This window comes from Apodemus sylvaticus, chromosome 2 (genome assembly GCF_947179515.1).
Source record: "Apodemus sylvaticus chromosome 2, mApoSyl1.1, whole genome shotgun sequence".
Taxonomy (NCBI): Eukaryota; Metazoa; Chordata; class Mammalia; order Rodentia; family Muridae; genus Apodemus; species Apodemus sylvaticus.
The window spans coordinates 7700510-7723635 of NC_067473.1; the positions used below are offsets into that span (position 1 = coordinate 7700510).

Below are 23126 nucleotides of genomic sequence, written 5' to 3' on the forward strand. Positions count from 1 at the left end.
AACTATCATTATTTGCAGACGACATGATCGTCTACCTAAGTGACCCAAAGAACTCCACTAGAGAGCTCCTACAGCTGATAAACAACTTCAGCAAAGTGGCAGGTTACAAAATCAACTCAAGCAAATCAGTGGCCTTCCTATACTCAAAGGATAAGCAGGCTGAGAAAGAAATTAGGGAAATGACCCCCTTCACAATAGCCACAAACAGTATAAAGTATCTTGGGGTGACTCTTACCAAACATGCGAAAGATCTGTATGGCAAGAACTTCAAGACTCTGAAGAAGGAAATGGAAGAAGACCTCAAAAAATGGGAAAACCTCCCATGCTCATGGATCGGTAGAATCAATATAGTTAAAATGGCCATTTTGCCTAAAGCACTATACAGATTCAATGCAATACCCATCAAAATCCCAACTCAATTCTTCACAGAGTTAGAAAGAGCAATTATCAAATTCATCTGGAACAACAAAAAACCCAGGATAGCTAAAACTATTCTCAGCAACAAAAGAAAATCTGGGGGAATCAGTATCCCTGACCTCAAGCAATACTACAGAGCAATAGTGTTAAAAACTGCATGGTATTGGTACAGTGACAGGCAGGAGGATCAATGGAACAGGATTGAAGATCCAGAAATGAACCCACACACCTATGGCCACTTGATCCTCGACAAAGAGGCTGAAAACATCCAATGGAAAAAAGATAGCCTTTTCAACAAATGGTGCTGGTTCAACTGGAGGTCAGCATGCAGAAGAATGCGAATTGATCCATCCTTGTCTCCTTGTACTAAGCTCAAATCCAAATGGATCAAGGACCTCCACATAAAGCCAGACACTCTGAAGCTAATAGAAAAGAAACTGGGGAAGACCCTTGAGGACATCGGTACAGGGAGAAAGTTTCTGAACAGAACACCAATGGCGTATGCTCTAAGAGCAAGAATTGACAAATGGGACCTCATAAGGTTACAGAGTTTCTGTAAGGCAAAGGACACCGTCAAGAGGACAGATCGGCAACCAACAAATTGGGAAAAGATCTTCACCAATCCTACATCAGATAGAGGGCTAATATCCAATATATATAAAGAACTCAAGAAGTTAGACTCCAGAAAACCGAACAACCCTATTAAAAAATGGGGTACAGAGTTAAACAAAGAATTCTCACATGAAGAACTTCGGATGGCGGAGAAGCATCTTAAAAAATGCTCCACTTCATTAGTCATTAGGGAAATGCAAATCAAAACAACCCTAAGATTTCATCTTACACCAGTCAGAATGGCTAAGATTAAAAATTCAGGAGACAGCAGGTGTTGGAGAGGGTGCGGAGAAAGAGGAACACTCCTCCACTGCTGGTGGGGTTGCAAATTGGTACAACCACTCTGGAAAGCAGTCTGGCGGTTCCTCCGAAAACTGGGCACCTCACTTCCAGAAGATCCTGCTATACCACTCCTGGGCATATACCCAGAGGATTCCCCACCATGTAATAAGGATACATGCTCTACTATGTTCATAGCAGCCCTATTTATAATTGCCAGATGCTGGAAAGAACCCAGGTATCCCTCAACAGAAGAGTGGATACAAAAAATGTGGTATATCTACACAATGGAGTACTATTCAGCCATTAGAAACAATGAATTCATGAAATTCTTAGGCAAATGGATGGAGCTAGAGAACATCATACTAAGTGAGGTAACCCAGACTCAAAAGGTGAATCATGGTATGCACTCACTAATAAGTGGTTATTAACCTAGAAAACTGGAATACCCAAAACATAATCCACACATCAAATGAGATACAAGAAGAAAGCAGGAGTGGTCCCTGGTTCTGGAAAGACTCAGTGAAACAGTATTTGGCAAAACCAGAACGGGGAACTGGGAAGGGGTGGGAGGGAGGACAGGGGAAGAGAAGGGGGCTTACGGGACTTTCGGGGAGTGGGGGGGGGCTAGAAAAGGGGAAATCATTTGAAATGTAAATAAATTATATCAAATAAAAAAAAAAAGACAAAAAAAAAAAAATATCACCGTGCCTTGGTGGGTAGGAAGGAGTTGATTTTGTTTTCTTTGTAACGCCCCACCTTTTCTGTCTCACAGGGATCATGTCCGACCACCAGTTTGGTAACCAGTTTATGTGCAGTGTGGTGGCCTCTCATGTGAGTCACCTGCCTACAACCAACCTCAGCTTTCTCTGGATCGCTCCACCAGCTGGCACAGGCTGTGTGAATTTCATGTGAGTATCTATCGCGTGTGTGACGAACGTGGGAGGGAAACGCTGCCTTTCATGGTGTTACACAGAGTGAAGTGTATCATGTCAGGAGGTTTGACTTCAATTGAAACCGTTAATTGCGGTGTTGAAAGAAGTCAAAGCTGGTTTTCAAAGGAGTCGATTTTCAGTTAAGATTTTATTTTGCATATTTATGTGTAACACCATATTTATAAATGAAATTCCATCTGGCAACAATGCTGGTGTGAGGAGGAGAGGGGTGAGATGTCTCATTGAAGGTTTCATTGAAGATGGGTGTAGCAACAGTGTAAAAAGTTGAGTTGAGTCTGAAGCTGGTTGCTCTGTGTTTGGGTAGAACATCATGGTTGTAGGAACAGGTAGCACAGAAGAGCGAACAACTCGTTGAGAGGTGGGGTGAGGGAGAGAGAGTAGGGGTCGTGAGATTATGAGAATGAATGGATTGCTTCAAATTCACGGCTCTAGTAGCCTACTGTCTCCAGCCAGCCTCTACTTCCTTGACTTTCTACAACCTCCATGAATAGTGCTACCTTCTGGGGACCATGCAATTCACACATGAGCCTTTAAGAGACATTTTAAATAAAAAAAACCGCAATTTTAAGATTTACATACTTAAGTATCTTAAATACTGCCATTGTTAAAAGTAAATTTATTGGCTGGGTGTAGTGGCACATGCCTTATCTCTGTGAGTTAGAGGCCAGTCTGGTCTACACTGTGAGTTCCAAGATAGTCAGGGCTATGTGAGAGACCCTGTTTCAAAGCAAAAACGTGTGATTTTGTATATAATTAGTACCATTTAGTCATTCTGTCATATAATCATAAGGCAAAACCAAATTGCACCCCAACATATATACAATACCTATTTAGCAATTTAGAAACAAAGATGAAAGAATGATGCCTTAGGTGCAGGAATCGTGCTGCAGGTGCATCCACTGGGGCCTGGTACCCCATGGTCAATTGGTCTCTACCTTTTGAAGAGCTGTAGTTTTATGTAAGTCCCATCTCCTGCTAAGGAAGGCATTTGATGAGAGGTGAGAGCTACTACACTGTCCGTGGGTATGAGTTTCAGCGTGCACTTTAGAATTATGCTGTCATGGTAAAATGGCAGTAGTATGGTTTCCTGTAAGGTCCATGGGCTCATGAGCACTGGGAATTGGCTGGGTTTACAGTACCAGGCATAATTTCCTTCTGCTGAGTGGGCTTTAAGTCTAATTTGGCATCTGTTGGTTGCAGCTGAGATAGTGCCACTATTGCACCTTTAGGCAAATCTTGTCAGGCGGATCATTGCTGTGGTTCATAGAAACTGCAGCTAGATAATACCATTGATTACTTTCTTCCCTTCACAGTTTGCATAGGGTCATAGATGGGGTGGCAAGACTGTGTGAGCCTGATGTGACTGTCTCCTAGAAATGACAGGAAACTTTACCCACGATACCTCAACAACGTGGCTCCCTAAATAATACCTGAACATTGGCAACATGAATAGATATGCTAAAATGGAAGGGGGAATCTCATGTGGCCCTGCCCATAGACAATGATCAACAGACAACCAGTGACTGCTGAGAGGGAGAAGTTGTCATTCCCAGGGATGAGCCAAGTTATTGGTTATCCAATACCAAGTAGTCAGCTCTAAAATCAAATATACATGAGCGACACTAAGTGGATTCAGCTGGTTGTGTGTGTGTGTGTGTGTGTGTGTGTGTGTGTGTGTGTGTGTGAGAGAGAGAGAGAGAGAGAGAGAGAGAGAGAGAGAGAGAGACAAAAAAGTGTCCATGACTTTGAGGTGGGGAGGGATAAGAAGAAAGAGTAAGCAGTGCAACTATATGTAAATTAAAAATAAAAAGTACTAAATGAACAGTCCTGACCAAGCAACAGGAAAGGGAATGTTAGAAACTTAAGGCGAAAGCAGGTGCAATCGTTCAGGGCGTCACCAAGTTAGCTTTGAGCTCTCAGACCAAATGCGTGTTTAAAACCTGCTAAGTGAATTAATTCCTTTTGTGTAGCTATGGCCAGAATATCTGAGAGAGCAACTAACACAAGGGAGAATGTGTGTCACTTGGCCAGGAGGGAAAGAAGAAGAAAATGTGATCAGCAGGCGATGTGTGGCAGTACAGGGTCTGGGACAGTTCAGAACCTGAGGTTCTGTCTCCTGAGCTCACTAAGAGGAGACTGGGAGATGGAATGGATGTTCCTCACAACAGGGCAGACCCCACACTGGTTCAAAGGCATTGACAACTCCCAACACTGGCTGCACCTCCTCCCTACCCTGCAGCCACCAGTGGTCCTCCTTCTTACCTGGCTTTTACTCCTGGCCTTCACTGCATTTGTCTTAATCTCTAACATATGTTCTTGTTCATCTGGTTACCTTTTTATCACTAAAATTCAAATTCCTTGAAGGCAAGAATCTTTTCTTTATTGATCTGCCCCAAGAGTCTAGAAGAGTGCGTGGCACACAGTAGTTGCTCAGTGGATATTTGTCAAGTGCAGTAACCCACAGTTAGAAGCAGCTGTTCTGTAGACAGGCAGAACAGAGGGAGAGGATATCATTAATATTTCTGTTCTAATCGCATGCTAAGACAAAAAAAGTGCATACAGCTGGTATATACCAAAGTTTATCACTGACTCTTAGCCCTGACAGGGTCCAGTTCAGTGTCAGGGTTTCCTATGGCCACCCTGGTCACTGACTGCACACAATTCCTGCCTGTCTCTGTTCTGTGTGACTCAGCTGACAATATCATACTCCTCCCATCGAGCTGGTCAACATTTAATCTCATTGCCTCCTTACTGGGGAAGTTTTTGTATCTGAACCCGTTTCTGCAGAAGTTTCACAACTTGCGAGCCCACTTCTCCCTGCTCTGTCCTATCCAGGGTGCCCTGTCCTATCCAGGGTGCCCAGCTAATCTTCTGAGGTGCACTCAGAATTCGGAAAAGCCTGAAATGCTCTCCTGAAGCCAGGCATTTGGCAAGGATTTTTGGTCTGGGCTAGCTAATGGATAAGCCCTAGGCAGCCATCTTGTTGAGTGAGTATTTTCCCTCCCAGCCCCAGGCTCCTGGAATAAAGACTCTGAGAATCAAACATATGTATAGATACCTAAGGCACAAGCTTTGGCTGTTCCGGAGAAGATCATAGCTAATGCCCCACTTATTCTAAGGTCTGCCCCGCGGCTGGCAGTCTTTACTTGGCTTCCATACCGTGGACCATCTCCTTGTTCCTGGATGAAACTCTCCTGAACTTGGCTCTGTTCCAGAATCCTTGCCTCCTCCTATAACTCCCACCTTTATTTCCTGCCTCAGCTACAGGCCCATTAGACAAAAGAGATTCCTTCTGCACCACCTGCCCTTACCTTCCCAGTTGTGGGATTACAAACAGCATGACCATGCCTTTGGTTTTACAACTTTACATGGGTGGTGGGGAAGCAAACATAGGTCCCAGTGCTTGTGTGGCGAGCATTTTACCAAATCATCCTTCTCCCCAGCCCCCGTTTCTGACTTCTTTTAGATGTGTTTTTATTAGTCTACTATATAACCTTGCTATAGAGGTGTGAAGGGTTTTTTTACATTTATTTAATTTTATGGGATGCTGGGGGGCAGGCACATGCCATGCTCCGTGGTGTAGGAGGCGTGGTACCTTCCGTATGTAATTTTGAAGGTTGGAACTCAGGACATCATGCTGGGGGCAAGCACCTTTATTCACTGAGCCATCTGGGCAGCCCTAAATTTATGTTTTTAGATAATTAAGGTCATAGGTTTCCATTCCACTTTCTCCCTTCTATTTCTTTTAATATATTACTTAACATCTTATAAAATATGTTGTGCTAGCTTTGAAGAAATAATGTGACTAATATCTAACATTAGCATGTGCATGGCAATTAATTGATAGTACACTCGGGTTTTTTTTTTTTAACCTCAGTATAGCCAATTCATGGTGAATTATTTTCTAGTTCTAAACTAAGTACTCACTTTAAAATCTTTAAAAACTCTTCACTAGCAATTATCTACATCCGAAATTCAAGGCAATTCTGTAATTCATTATGTGCCTCTTCTCAGTATGGAATAAATGGTCTTCGGTCTGAAAGTCTGAATACTTACCAAATCACATAAGCTGTACTTATTGGCTTCCTTGTTTGATATTTTGTTTTGTTTTGTTTTTGTGGTTTTTCTAGGCAGGGTTTCTCTGTGTAGCCCTGGCCGTCTTGTAAGTCACTCTGTAGACCAGGCTGGCCTTGAACTCAGAAATTCCCCTGCCTCTGGCTCCCAAGTGCTGGGATTAAAGTCGAGGGCAGCCACTGCCCAGCCGGCTTCTTTGTTAAAAATAACCAAGAAGGATACAGAGGTACGGGCACTCTGAGGATGAAGGGCCAGCGGTGCTGATACACAGGCAAGAAGACTACAGTTACTTTAGCACAGCTGTTTGTTCCATGTTGAAACATTGTATAGCGGATGTTTGTCACATGCTGAAACATTGTATAAGTGGGAAACGTTGTTTAGCTGCTGTTTGTCACATGCTGAAACATTGTCTAAGTGGCGGTGCCTCAGCTCTTCCTCACATGCATGTCTTGCGGCTGTAGTTCCTGTCTCTAGTTTTATATTGGATTATAATCTTTGGTGACTAGTAAGCCTCAAGTAAAAAGCGAGAACAAGAGAAGGAGGAGAAAAGAGGAGAGAAAAGCAAAGACAGGTTTGGTTAGGAAGGAAGGATGTAAGGGTGAAGGAGAAACGAAAGGATGGAGGAAAGAGGGCATAAGATCGTCAAGCCATATCACCTCAGGCATTATTGAAATGGGGAAATAATAGTGCTTTTTAAACAGTTATCATACGCCTGCATTCTTCTAATTAGTTATTGTATTTTAACCCAACAATCCCCATCAAAATGAGACCCACTGTAGAGAGTTGGTGCCTGCATTCACAGGTGAGCATGCTGGAGAAAGGAGCTGTTAGATAACCAGCCCGAAGTGACCCCGTGAGCAGAGCAACATAGCATAAAAAGTCATGTTTCCCCCACTTCTTCTGCATTTAAATGATCACTTCTATTTTATCATGGAAAATAACAATACTTACATCATTTAAGCCAGACAGAGATGGCAGTGTAGCATCAGAATCTTTTCCATGTGGCCAGCAGGTGCTTCCTGCTGTGTTTGACGTGCATGATAATATTAAGAGCAGGAAAATGACCCAGTTAATACAAATACCAAGAGGCACAAAAAGTGAAAATAAACAATGAGCTGAGATATTTTTAATTTAAGATTGTGAATACCGGGGGAAAAATCATTGGCCAGTAAAGAGGAGCCTGTGAGGGACCATGTTTGCACATTTGATACTCCAAAGGAAATAACTCCTGGGGGAGGGTGAGGGTTTTTTTTAAGTGCTCTAAACAAGAAGCTAAAAGATCACTTGAAAAATTGAAGACACTAGCAGTTTCTGAACACCTGACAGGCTTGAAACAGAACGGATGCAGAGTTCTGAATTGCTGCCTGAGTGTATCCCTGGTGTTTTTAATTTTTGATGGGAGCCATTCCAGCTGCCTGGGAGAATCCCCTAAGAAAGATGGTAGTTGGATGTCCATTTATTTCTACTCATCTAAAGGAAACCCCACAATTATATTTGCTTTGTGGAACATCTGGAATACGACAGGACTCTGTGCCAGTCTGCTGGGAGTTCATTGTGCCTCAGACCAGGGCGTCAGCAGTTGACATATATGGATTCTTTTTGGATCTCAAGATTGCACGCAGTTTGCTGCGAAAAACCCATAAATTACTTCTCCTGTAAGTTGGAAATGATTGTATCCCTACTGTGAGATAAAACTAGATATGCTGTTTTCTGAATAAGGAATTTCATCTGTAAATCACAATTCTCTTTTTCCCCCTGATGGTCTGATTTTCTTTTTTTAAACACATCCTACAATTTGAGTCAATTATTTTAGTGCTGCTCAAAAAAATGTGCCTGTGAATGACAAGATAAAAAGTGTATTATTCATCCGTAGAGGGAAATGTCGGAGCCCTGGCTGCTAGTTCTCACCTCCCGCAGGCCCTGCTTTTTATCAGAGTTATACAGCCAATTAGGCTGGACTGGGTGACAGTCTAAGTTCAGGGACTAACATGTACTCTCACAGATCAGCGCCTTGCCAAATGAGGTCAGGATGCTTCTTGGGGACTTAATTTTTAATAGAGAGGAGTAAGGTTGGGATAAAATACACACATCAAACTCCAAGAAGGGTTGAAGGAACCATAATTCTTATATTAATGACGTGACATATTTTAAAAGTTTAACAAACACGCAAAAGACAAAACAAAACAACTGTCTTCATTTTTCTCTTCTCCATTCCTGTGCTTCTTCCTTCTTTGTTCAAAAAAAAAAAAAAATAAAACCACAAAGTAAGCATCATTGAGTCTATTGGGATCTCCTACGGGAATCTCCTTAGGATCTTCTTTGCATTGGCCAGGAGACCAGCAGAGCCGTAGCCCCGTCCCTCAGTGCTGGAGACACAGATGCTGCTGCAGAGTTCTACCCCAGGCTGAATAGCTGCACTAGTGAACTTGTTTCTTCTTGAAAAGACCTGGTTTTCCAATGGTTCTTAGTTTATCCTGGTAAATCTAGAAGGAAAAGCAGTCTGTGGAGAGCATTGTCATCCCTCTTGCTTAGTTTCCCTTCATGGTGTGAGGAAGTCCAGAGCACTCAAAAGGCCTGGCGTTTGGAGCCAGATCCGTTCTTCTCTGCACACCCCGTGGCTAGGGCAGGCTGACACCTGCACTTGGCATATCCTACTTGGAACCTTTTGGAATGTTTGTGAACGCAGAAGACCAAAGGGCCGTGTTCCAGTGAAATGCCTTGGACTCTAGCAGAAACTCTAGCCATGTTTGTGGTTTCTCTTCTTTTTAGAATTAATTTATCCAGTTTTAGAAGTCCCTCGTAAACTTTCAGGCCATAGTTGTAACACATTTAAAATTAGCAGTGACAGTGATGTTGGAGAAGCAGGTAAATACTTTTCCCCGGGCAGCAGCCACTCAATGGTTTGCCAGTGTCTGGTCCCTTGTCAGAGAACAAGGGAAATGCAGCAAAGCCCAACCCTAGTGAACTGGACCACCCAGGGAACTAGATCAAGTTCCCTCTTCTGACTTTGACTCGCCATAGCTTTGAGCCTCACCAGTCAGCACGGTTTGTCCTGAAAAGCCCGTTTCCTAATTGCTCACTGTAAATTCATCTCTAGTGTAGCACATTCTGTGATATTAAACATGGCGACATACTGCAGGCAGGTATGAGCGGTGAGCATTGCCTTGGCTTGTCTTCTCTTACTGTTTCCTGTTCCTGTTCCCATTCTGTCAATCCTCTGCCACGTTTTAGATCTGACACTTTGTAGAATGTGCTCTTACCCATGAAAACTTATTCTCATGTGCCTGTTATTTAAGATTAGCTCATCTGGAGGACTAATACTTATGAATACAAGAACAATGATGGTGTTTAGGAAGCCATCTGATGGTGATGGTGGTGAGGAGCAGTTGTATTGTATTACCAGTAAAAACACTATTTCCTGTACTGAGTGTGTGCATGCCAGGCATCCTAACCTCCCATATGTTCCCCAAGCTAACGGGTCCTGAACAGATAGCTTGAAGAAAATTGACTCAGATTTGGTCCTTTTAGCCACTGTCCTACACTACCATCCTATGGCACAGTGAGAACAGGATCTGTGAAGGCAGCATAGAAACGGGATGTTTGAAATGTGGACAGAAAAGGGCCTAGAAAAAAATTGTCACTGTGATTAGTTTCAAATACATTATAATTGTGTTTGTAGAGCACTTCTGGTATCGGGGAAGATCAAGCTGACACAACAGGAATTTTGACATGGCAGTAAACTTTGAGACCTGTAAGAACAGTAGCACCAGGTTTTGGGTAAAAAGAGGAAGACCGAGGTTGACTTAAGAGGCAGGAGTCAGGGCTGTTGTGTCTGACAGGTATTTCAAGCCAGACTTGGGGCCCAGGCTTGGCTTTCTAACTCCTGTAACCTGGAAATGTGAGAGCTTCCTTAGAGATAGTAGGAGGTAAAAAGTAAGGGAGGAGAGCTGGGAATATGTCCACCCTATGAAGCATTCGTTTTCTGGAAACACAGAGGGGAAAAAACAAAATTTGTTATCGGCTTGGAGTCATGCATAAAGGTAAGTTATGTCTGAGATGCTAAACCATCAACATGTGAAGAGCTGCTGTGATGGCTAATATTGACTATCAGCCTGACAGGATCACCTAGGAGACAAGCCTCTAGCCACGCAAGGAAGGATTAATCTGAAGAGGTTGATTGAGGTAGGATGGCCCACCCTCAGAGTAGATGGTACCATTCTCTGGGCTGGGGTTCTGGATTGCATCAAAAGAAAGAAATTAGTAGAACACCAGCATTCATTGCTCTCTTCTTCCTGTTGTGAATCGGTGTGAAGTGATCTAATGCTCCAAGCCCCAGCATTGACTTTCCCTGTACCATAGGTATACACATTTATACACGTGTGTGTGTATATATATATATATATATATACACACCATATATACGTATACCATATATATATATACCTATGCCATATATATATATACCTATACCATATATATATATATATATACCTATGCCATATATATATATATAGACCTACGCCATATATATACACCTATATCATATATGTGTGTGTGTGTGTGTATATATATATATATATATATATATATATATATATATATATACACACCTATACCATATATATACATATACCATATAGGTTTATTGCCTGCCATGTACATTTGTGTGCCATGTGTATACAGCCTCCTTCAAGGCCGGAAGAGAATGCCAAATCCCCTAGAACTGGAGTTACAAAAGGTTATGGGCTACCATGTTGGGACTTTGAATTAAACCTGGGTCTTCTGGAAGAGCAGACAACATTCTTAACTCCTAAGCTATCTCTTTAGCCCCTTAGAGCACAGTAATTACTACAGCAGACAGTGGTTTTGCATCAGTTGCATGCTGTAAATCACAATGTTAAGAAACGAGCCTCTAGTGTAAATTTTAGAAGGAGATAACACCGAGAATGAGAAGAGTCAAGCTTAAGGAGAGGTGTCAGGGACAGGGAAAGGCAAAGGTCCTCTCCACCTAGGCAAGATAACGTGAACGAGCAGAGGTGCGGCCGATGACAAGCCTTCGGAATATTGCCATAGAAAACACCAGAGACAACGAGAGAAAAGGTACATTACCTGGAAATCAGCCGAACGGTGTTCTTCTTAATGAGAAAGGAAAAATATCTTCAATGAAGGAAAACAACCACTACCCCGGGGGTTCTGTACCTGGAGTGTGATGGCAAGTACGGAAGCAGGATAAAGATATTTTCAAAACTGTAGCTAAAGATGTCTACTACACAGACCATATTGAAGCAAGATTTTTAGACCATGTGCATTGGTTAAAAAGCAGAAGAAAGGTGGAAATACAAAACCTTCCAGGGTGTGACGCACTCCCAGGAGCAGCGCCATGTGGTGAGCATCTAGAATCATATGCATCGGATGTGGATGTAATTGGTAAGTGCACACTGACACCTGCTTTAAGATGGCTTTTTAAAGCAATGAACACCAAGCTACCAGACAACTCGAATCTGAAGGAAGAAGAAGTGTTAAATACCTTCAGAGTAACTCGGAAGACCTCAGCCTCAGTTAAAGATGATTGTTAAACCTGTATGTGTTTAAAATGGACATGAAATTAGAACTTTCAAAGCAAGGAGAGGATTGCAAAAGGATTAAACAATGTGATTAATCCATTACTATAAATGAAGAAGATAAGTTTAAGATTATGGAAGCATCAAACGTCACAGGTCCCTGAACAAGCTTGAGTCCATCAATAATGACAACAACCATAGACAGGTGATGATTTTCATATTAAAACAACTTGGAGAATGTCACTTCAAAATTGCAGCAATATATTGCTTCTGAAAGCCAAACCTAAGCATAATGCCACAGAAGCAAGGATAAAAGAAGCCCTGCTGGTCAAGCACTATCCAACATAATCAGGTGTTGCTACATTAACCAGAGAAGAGGTAAAGTGTATAATTAGAGCTTAAAGATAACTGTGTAAGAACAAGATGGTTTCACGTAAACAGAGCTCAGGGGAACATTTAAAAGTGAAACCGTGGCAGAGTGACAAATATATATTTCCAATATTGCAAATACCATTTTAAAACTCTTTAAAACAGATGTGTTAAAAAGATGAAAGATAAACTGTGCTGGAAAAGACACAGAACAAGGGAATCCTTACAACTGCCTGATGGGGATTTAATTAGTAACGATGGTGGAAAATATCTGGAGATCCCTATAAGAGAAATCTTAAGTATGACCGCATATGCATGACTACAGGTGATAAGATTAATATGGTGAAGGAATAGCTCCACCCTCGTATTTTTTGCAACATTATTCCCAGTAGCCAAAATGTGGAAAAACCATACATCCACCAACAGATAGAGACTGTGTGAAATGCATGCTCATTGGAATGCTATCTACTCTTAAAGAACAGAGTTAGTTATGTGTAATGGAAGTGAATCTGGAAGAAAGCATAATCCAAGCAGTAAGTCCAGCTCAGACTCAGACAGCACATGATGACCCTTGTATGTAGAATTTCTGAGTATGTACAGGATCCTGGGAAGAGGAGGGAAGTGGGCCTGGGTGTGGAGGGGATAGAAGGTTCTTGATCAAATGACCTAACATTTCAGATAAAAGGAATAGGTTTTATGATCTATTGTACAGCAAGATGGGTAAATACAGATAATAATATTATTACATATTTCAAAATAACTGAATTTCCAGTGTTTCACCATAGAACATAAGTAAGCAATTACTGATTCACTTGATTTAATTTTTCAGCATCATATTTATACTACAATAAATATTCATTGAGTCAGTTGTGAATTCATGATATATCAGAAGACTATGCCAAAGATTTAGAGCCCGTACTGCTAGTTTTCCTTCTAGACATGTACTGATAACAGTAGGCTACGTAATATGTTAGTTGTCTTGGGAAATATCAGTTTGGTCATTTAATAAAAATCTCTCAGCAGTTCAAATTTTATGATTTATAGTTTTTCTCTAACAATTCCAGGGATGTTGCACGAATTCTTCTAAGAATTAATTCTGATATTTAAACATCCTAGAATACAAATACGTCTATGGTTTTCTAAAATGAACTGAAGTCCTAGTTTTGATTGCTATTTAGGCTAATGGAAATTTAAAGGTTAATACTATTGACTGTGTTTTTGTAGGAGGGGGTTGATTGGAGAACGGGCAGAGGGAATAGGGCTTATGGGACTTATGGGGGGAGGGACTGGGAAAGGGAAAATCATTTGGAATGTAAACAAAGAATATAGAAAATAAAAAAATAAATTAATTAAATGGCCTAAGTCCATGGGAAGGATTGTTATGGAATTTTATTGCTGATTATTTTATTGAGGATTTTTTGTTTTCAGAGTTTTGAAGAAGTATAACATGTGAAGCACAATGTCTAGATATATGAGATATTCAGACAATTAAGCCAGTATATGATTAAAGTCCTTTTGTTGATGAAATGAACATTAAACAAAAGTACCAGGTTATAACACTAATGCTGATCAACCTTAAGCTAGAGTCAAGTGTTGGCGAGACGTTTCCCTGTCAGCGTTCACAGATAGGATTACGATGACAGGAGCATTAGTAAATACTCTGGGCTGCATATTTCAAAGAGCAACATTCTGAGTTTTGTAGGAAAGACAAACAGTAGGTAGGCTTCTCATTAAAAAAATATACAGTATTTGCGAGGAAAGTATGGTAGCAGGTCCCTTAATCAGACCCCTGTTTAACTTAGCAAATATGTTGCAAGAGTGTCTCTAATGCTAAGCCACAGGAGCCTTTCTTCTAAATCCCCTGCAGACAGTAATGCTCAGCCTGGGGATGGCACCCTTATGTGCTAAGTGCAGAAATGGTTACAAAAGAGCCTTGCTCACTTTGAGGATAAAAGCTAGAGTATACTTTAATTTTGGTGACTGCCTGGCTCATCTCAGCACCATAATAGTGATTTGGCTCAAACCCAAAAAAGTAGCAAGCCAGTACTTACATGTCTGTGGATCAAAATTAGATGAAAAATTGCTGTTTCTCATCTCCAAAGCTATTTGCCGCACATTTTATAACCCTCAAGATGCCTTTTGTAATATGTGATAACAGAACCAACTGCAGCATCTGCCTGGAACGAGATTACTTTAATTATGGACTCAATGTCCTATTTTCTGCAAGTGATCCCCAGAGACAGACTTCCTGCCGAAGGAGAGGTGCAAGGATGCACATTAAAACCCAGCGCCAGCCTGGAAGACATGGGTAACCTGCGACAAGGGCACCCATGGACTGCCTGCATTGTCCTAGGCAGCACTGCGAGAAACGAGTCCAGAGTGATAGGTTTTTAATTATTCTAGCATCTGCTTTTATGACTCCACATGGTAAAAGCAAGATGAGCTTATCAGGGAACAAAACCTCAAGATGAGTCTGTACAGGAAACAGACTACATTAAAACAGTGTTGGCATTGTTCAAACTATTATGTATGTGATTTTTCTTTACAAAGAAAAATGGTTTTCTAATCATTCTTAAACTAAAATTATGGGATAAAACAGACTTTCCTCCCCAAGCTGAAAAATGTATGTGTTTTGTTAGTTTTCTTGAGTATTGTTAAAATGCGTACCTAAGTGGTTAGTTTGTTAGGCAGGCTCTGTGTAGTATTGAAGACCTCATTATTAAGACTCCTGTGCCATTCAGAGTGGGTTTCATTGAGAATCATGTGGATAGTTTGTGTGGGTCCTCAGAAAGTCTTCACAACGTTCCACCGACGTAACGTTTCAAATGGCGGCTAAGAGAAAATTGTTAACTTCCTTTTATTCGTCCCAGGAGAAACAGAATCCTTGGTGAGTAGCTTCATGGGGAGTCTTTTCAAAAGTGTAGGCTGCACCCACATTTAGGTTACTTGGGATCCCGTCTGACTTCTCCAAAAAGCATAACTTAAAAAATATATAAATGTATTTAACATCTTTTGAGGATGAAGATTATAGAATACTAAGTACGGGAATTAACTTTAAACTTTACTTATTGTAAAGTTAAGCCAGGATTTGGCATGGTATGATTTTTCTGTGGGGGAAAAAAAGTCCAAACCACCACCAACAAACAAATATACGTACCTACAATCACATTGGCCAAAAATGAAATACTATTAATATTTATGCTTTAATAAGTAAAATGAAATCAATGTAAGGGAATTTTAAGTGTAAGTCTAAAGCACTGAAATCAATAGTATCTATAATATACACCCCATACCCTGGAGAAAAATTTAAATATGTTGAAATAGTTAGAAATTTTGCACTACATAAGTTTTTGTCTATGGGCAACCGAATCTGCATCATCTGTGTATCAGTGGAGAATCTGCATCATCTGTGTATCAGTGGAGAATCTGTATCATCTGTGTATCAGTGGAGAATCTGCATCATCTGTGTATCAGTGGATAATCTGTATCATCTGTGTATCAGTGGAGAATCTGCATCATTTGTGTATCAGTGTCTATGGGCAATCGAATCTGCATCATCTGTGTATCAGTGGAGAATCTGCATCATCTGTGTATCAGTGGAGAATCTGCATCATCTGTGTATCAGTGGAGAATCTGCATTATCTGTGTATCAGTGTCTATGGGCAATCGAATCTGCATCATCTGTGTATCAGTGGAGAATCTGCATCATCTGTGTATCAGTGGAGAATCTGCATCATCTGTGTATCAGTGGAGAATCTGTATCTGTGTATCAGTGGAGAATCTGCATCATCTGTGTATCAGTGGAGAGCCATAGAGAAAGGACCAGCACTCGTTTCTATGGAAGCTCCTGTGTTAGGAAGGAAAACACACGAAGTCATCAGCCAAAGGAAATAATCCATAATTCTTTCGCTTTATTGTTGACTGTGGAAATACATATTTCTTTATGCAGCAACCCTAAATTTGCCGTGTAGTTAAGTACCCCCCACGCCAAGGGGTCCTTTGCAGCATCTGCTACCATTCTTTAAGTATCAAAGAAAATCCGTTTTCTCTGAATATTTGTTCTTTAATTTAAATTCTGGGTTGCATGTGGTAGCTTCAAATTAAACTTAAGTTTTTAATCAAGAGTTACATTTGGAATATAAGCTCTTTTTTTTTTTTTTACTGCTGTTTTCAGACATTGTGCCCAGGTATCATTTTTAACTATTAAGTTATTATTACTGTCTCTTTTTGTCTTTCTTATTTGAGTTTAATGTAAAATATCTTGACTCTTTAATTAAAAAAGAATAGAAATGCTGGGCAGTGGTGGCGCATGCCTTTAATCCCAGAACTTGGGAGGCAGAGGCAGGTGGATTTCTGAGTTCGAGGCCAACCTGGTCTACAGAGTGAGTTCCAGGACAGCCAGGGCTATACAGAGAAACCCTGTCTTAAAAAAAAACAAAAAAAAAGAATAGAAATAAGCAAATATTTTTCAAAACAATAGATTTTGTTTTGAACATTTATATATGACACTAAATATCATTTCCTTACAAAGATATTGTTTCTGATTATAAAAACAGAAATTGTAAATTTTAAAATATTACATAATCAATACTTTCATGTATATAGACACATATGTATACTTTCTTAGAAACCGGAATAATATCGCAGGGTATATATATGTGCCAGGTGTGTGTGTGTGTGTGTGTACACTCAGTTGTGATTGAAGTAAACTTGGGGTTCTACCATCCATTTCATTTTCACTATAACATTTTTTACACTTGATCTTAGCCAAAAGGCCAAGAAGCAATTCAGTAAAACATTTTTTAAAAAGGAGAATAAAATTTACATTGTACATGTTTTCCCAAAAAAAAGGTCTATCTATTTTAGCATCCAGGTAGCATCCTGTTAAGTATCTACACTCCACTGTATTTAGTCTTCTCTATGTGAACATTGTGTTTGCTTCTGATGGTTCACTGTTTATGATGGACAACCTTGTAATTAATATTTTATGCTTACTTCTACTTGTGAAAATATATTATTCTTATATTAAGCTTAACTATGAATTCATTCAGATAAAAAAGCCAAGATATTCATAGACCTGTATTTTCATTGTTTGCTGAGGTACACAATGAATGATATTATTAATAATTATTTCCAAGATAAAGGTCAGAATCCTAATTTTTATTATAATCCAGTTATCACTTTACAACATTTTTATCATTTTGTAGTATTTTCTGTTCTTTTATTAAATTTTAATATACACTTTAAGATGTTTGCTTTCAACTGAAGGCAAACATTGTTTCCAGAACCCCATAGAATGAACAGTGTTTCACCTAACAAATCAGTAGAATGAGTTGCTTGATCTGATACACACGTACACACACAGACACACACAGACACAGATACACACACCTCATATATGCATGCACACACATGCATACACACATACACACCCCACATGTACACACACATACATACACATATGCATACACATACATATACACATATGCAGACATAAATGTGCACACACATACATCACACATTCCTAATACATACATGCACACATGTATATGCATGAACACACCCAAACATGCACAAATGCACATGTGCACACACACATACCCATATGCACATGCATATATACACATACATACACACACTGTGCATGTACATACACATACATATAAATACACATATGCACACATGTACACACACACTACACACATGCATGCATACAAACTATACAGATAAATGCATACACATATATACACAAACATAAGATACCACATGCACACAGACATGCACACACAGGCATGCACACATGCATATAGACATACAAATACCACATGCATGCATACATACATACATACACATACATACATGCATTATACACATACATATAAATACACATATATGCACACATGTACACACACACTACACACATGCATGCATACACAAACTATACAGATAAATGCACACACATATATATACAAACATAAGATACCACATGCACACAGGCATGCACACATACATATAGACACACAAACACCACATGCATGCATACATACATACATACACATGTATACATGCATATACACACATATACATACAAACACCACACATGCACATGCAGACATATAATACATATACATACATACATGCATGCACAAATTTACACACATACATGCATACACACATACTCACACACAGACACCACATGCACAAATGCACACATATACCACACACACACCTGCACACACATACACACAGATACACTACACACATACATACATACACACATATACACATATATAGACACAAATGTACATACACACACACTCATGCATACACACATGCACACATGTACATACATGCACACACTCATACATTCACAAACATGCACATGTACATGTACATGTGTTTAAATGTGTTTGTTACTTTATTGTTTAATACAATATCCTTTTATATAATAAAATATAAATCCACAAGTAAATGGTATTTGGCTTTATTATATTGTACAAATATTGACTTTCTAAATACTCACTTCTGAGTGAAAGTATTCCCTTACTAAAGCCTTTAAAATCATCACTTATTTATTAATATCCTTTTATGACAACATTATTTTTATCTTTCTTCCCTTTCACATTGTATTTTGTCTTTTGTGTCAAAGTAAGATTTTAATATCAATATCATTAAGCTTTTTCCAAATGCATTTTCACAGCTCTGTGGAACATTGTAGTTACTATACAAACATGAACATGACCATATAAGCGATAGTTAATACACATATGCAGACACAATCTGCACAATCTGCACAAAAAAATACCATCCATTTTTTTTCTGTTTACAAGAATATCCATACTGAACTTTCTCGTCAGTATAGTAGTCATTTCTGTCTCTATCTCTGGTTTTGCTGAAGTCAAAGTATATTATTCCTCCAGGAAAAGAAGAAGGCCGCCTGTGTGTTTACGTCTTTGGTTATCTGCCTGCTCTTGCTCTTAAGTCACTGGCCCATAAATCTCCCAGAAGCATGAATCCACAGAGATATATTCAAGTGCATTAGTTTCTCTAGATGTTCCTGGGAATAAAATGCCAACTTGCTGTGAATACACATAGGACCAGCTGTAGGCATGGCTGAGCAGAATGGCAAAATCAGGGTCAGTATGAAGATAGTATAAAGCAACGTGAGGCGGGAAAACAATCTGCGCTGTGTCACCCAGCAATTGTCTCAGCTACTGCACCAACAGAATCAAAACTTATGAAGGGTCGCGTCTCCGAGAGGACAGTGCCGTGGCTTACCTGGTACCCACTCTCACTGGCAGACAATGGTGACTGCACAGGCTGCTGTCGTGGAATTAGGGATAGTATTAGATAAAAATAATTTCCGTATAAGGCTTATATACTATCATTGCTAAAGAAAACCTTTGAAAGTATACAACATATCTGTGTGTGTATGCGTGCATGGGTGTGTGTGTGTGAGTGTGCGCGTGTGTAGAGAAAGATAGCTACTGATACCCACTATAAATCATGCCATTTTCTTTGGGGAAGATGAATTTTCTGCATATTGAATTTTTCACATTTTTATGCAAAGTAAAAGATGATTTACATTTTCTTGATTCTATTTAAATGTAAGAAACCTTAAAGCTATACCACCTTTCTGCTGAGTCTACATAGAAAAAAAAAAGAAATTTCTGAAGTAGACTAAAGTATGTTTTTCCCAGTTTCAAAAACTTATCATGAAACAGCTCAACTTCATACTTTCCAAACTGAAAATATAAGTGTTTTTATGAAAGAATTACCCAAAGGGTTTAACCATCAGCTACATCTGAAATTCGTTCTTACTGTTTTGTGTCCATTTATTCAGAACTTCCTGTAAGTGGCGCTGAGGATAGGCGTGTCTTTGGACAGTTGGTGTGTGTAAGACATCACTGAGCATGCTTGGCCACGCCTAAATCCAGAAGCGTGAAAACCACTGCAAGGTCAAGGCCAGCCAAAGATACACAGCAAGGCTTAGTCTCAGAGAGTGAAAGCAACAGACCAAAACGTATTTTAAAGTGCTTCTCGTGGAGATTTTCAAAGTAGCATACTTGCAGTATGTGCCATTTTAAAAGTCTGAGTATAAACTTGGACTTTTGGGGACACTTCCTGCAGGTCACAAGGATGACCTTTTACAACTCGTTCCTCATACACCTGTTTTATTTTTCAAATTTAAAATTGTCACAATATCGAATAATAGCATTTAGCAAAGAAGTCCTATCTGTGTAATGCTTTGGTTTTTCTAGACACAGCTAGAAATCTGACTCATATAGAAAATGCCATTAGTGAAGCACTATTTTACATATCCATATTGATTTTAAAAATAGTAAATACTTGCCGTACAGTAAGGCGGTGGCAGAAATAGTCGCCCAACTCCTGGACTCTCTGTAACTCTCTGCCCATCTGAACATACGGTTGCTTTTATGTCACCACTTACTGTCCGTTTGCTTGTTTACTTACTCATTACTTACGAGAAAATCAAGATAAATTGTTTGAGTATACTCCTGGATGTATTTTTCTCATTCAGTTTCTTGTGAGACTTCAGATAGGAAAGACTGTGGGCATCATTAGCAAACAGGAAAGATTGCCCAGGATCACCAGAGAAAACATGCCCCATATGGAGGAGGGAGCATCCCAGTGGCCTTCCAAGAAAACATTCACATCTTCATCACCGACCTGAAGCAGAGGAAAGATCATGATAATTACATTCTCGGGTAATGGTAAGCGGAGAGACGTTTGTTCCACAGTATTAATGAGGAATCACACAGAATTCAAAGGGCCCCTAAAGATTGTTAGGAGGAATAGGAAATGTGAATGTAAGCAAATGTGAGAGGAAGCAATTTGAAATACTGATGGTAGATTAGCTGGAAGTAGATGTCAGTAGCAGTGAAGGAGGCCACGGTGACGGCGAGCAGGAAATTAGATGGAAGCCCGGAATGTAATACAGTTCAGATGCTACTGTCTGTAGGACCTTTGTATGTGGATGCCACCGCTTGCTGATGAGAGCTCATTTGTAGTTCCTTGATTACATATCAATTCAGACAAAGCAAATCCTAATAAAGTAGAAAGAAAAAGAAAAAAATAGCCTTCGTCACATGTACGCAAATGCCAGATACCCCAGGGACGCAGACACTAGCCGTTCCCAAACTATAGTAAAGGCCGGTTCCCCTCATCCCTTGCCACTTACCTGTGCGAAGCAGAGCTCTCTGGGAAGACGTAAACCAGATGCATAGGCAAGAGAGAAGTGGGCATGGGAGCCAAGCAATGCCGGAAGAGCACAAAGGGTACAGATGATGACATATTGGGCAACATCAAGGGCCCCGAGTCCCAAGTGTCCCTGCAGAAAAATGGTTTTGGCTTGCTGACTGGAAGATGGCTGACTGGGAAGGGAAGGCTAAAGGAAACCATTCTCTTAGTCATGGAAGAAAGCGACTTTGATGTGGTGCCATTGCTGACCTGCCATAGATCCCGCACGACAAGGCAGAAACATTGGAGCACTAGCTCCATTTTTAACATCTCATTCTTTACAAAAGCGCTATTGGCCCATTCAGGGGCTCTATGCCAGGACTGTTATCTCCCTTCTGGGCTGGGTCCCTAAGCTGAACACTGTAAGAAGATCCATAGCATTTTATACCTGATATGTGTTTTACTCTAAAAAGGAGTTTTATGGGTCCATTAATCAAAATCTGTGTTAGTTTATACTTTGCCGAGAGAAATCCATAATGAATTAATTCAGCTCCATGAAAATGTGTCCTTATAAAGTACTTTAACACCAAATGCTGCCTGCTTCAAATACTGTAGCAAGGATGTTTATTTACAATCTGGTACATATGTACTTTGAGCTTCTTAGCATAACTTACAGGGAATTAATGACTTGTTATTTATTGCCTAACCACTCAGCAGAAGTGATTTATAGGGCTGTGCTATGCACTGGTGGTTACTCTGCAGTCTCAACGCAGGCTGTCTCATCAATATCATTAAATGAATTCACAGTGACACAGCTCTGCTACTGTAGTTTTTGATATGAGGGATAACCGAACATAAATCAGGACTCATGTTTAATTCATAAGATGTACCAATCTCTCATGGAGGCGTGAGTTAGGTTGGAGATGTCACAAATGTGTTTTACAGTAGCTCTGTGATTACAGCCAGGCCCTCCTGCCTGACTTTATACAGCAGGTAAAAATAATAGGTCACTTTTCACTTGGCCACTTCTCAGATAAATGTGTTTTATTTTTATTTACGGATGATTGGATCCTATTGTTGTCCCACAAGAAGGACATATTTTGGAAAGCAACAAAATCACAATGAGAACCAGCTACCTCAAGTGCATAATTCTCATGTTTTCTTTAATGAAATATGGTTAATAATGTCTGTTTCTGAAAAATCCTATTTGCAAGTGATTTTAAAAGCTAGAACAATTGGACACTAACACTGAGCCAAAAGAGGTGTTACTTTTGAGCCTTAACATTCCAGCGATAGCGTTTTTTAAATACCCCGATTGATTAACTATTGGAGAATGGACCTAGTTATCTCTCCCTGCCAGTCCAGCCTATGGAAAGGAGACTATTACAGCTAAAATATGCCGATGAAAGTGTGTTTCCTGTTTGTCGGGAAGTAAAGACTATAAAGAGAAAGAGATTAAGATGCATGCTTACGCTAGCTTTTCCAGAAAGAAGGGAGGAACATAAACTCTCCTACTGTCATTGTAACCAGTGCAGCAATAGCCCACAGTTCTTCTTGGAATCAAACCCTGTCTGAATACACTGTAATCCCTGCAGAAGAAGTAGTTTTTCCTGGAGGGAAGGATAATCTGCCTCCAGCAGTGTTGCAACAAGGGGTG

General features: G+C 40.0%; 1 protein-coding gene across 1 annotated transcript in view; it reads left to right on the top strand.

The window, feature by feature from the left end:
• The window catches only part of Reln (reelin), a 437924-nt gene that overhangs the window by 127744 nt on the left and 287054 nt on the right, over window positions 1-23126 (top strand). The window contains exon 3 of the mRNA XM_052173082.1: window positions 2084-2219. Within this exon, the coding sequence (XP_052029042.1) occupies window positions 2084-2219 (136 nt within the window). The remainder of the gene's footprint in view (window positions 1-2083; window positions 2220-23126) is intronic.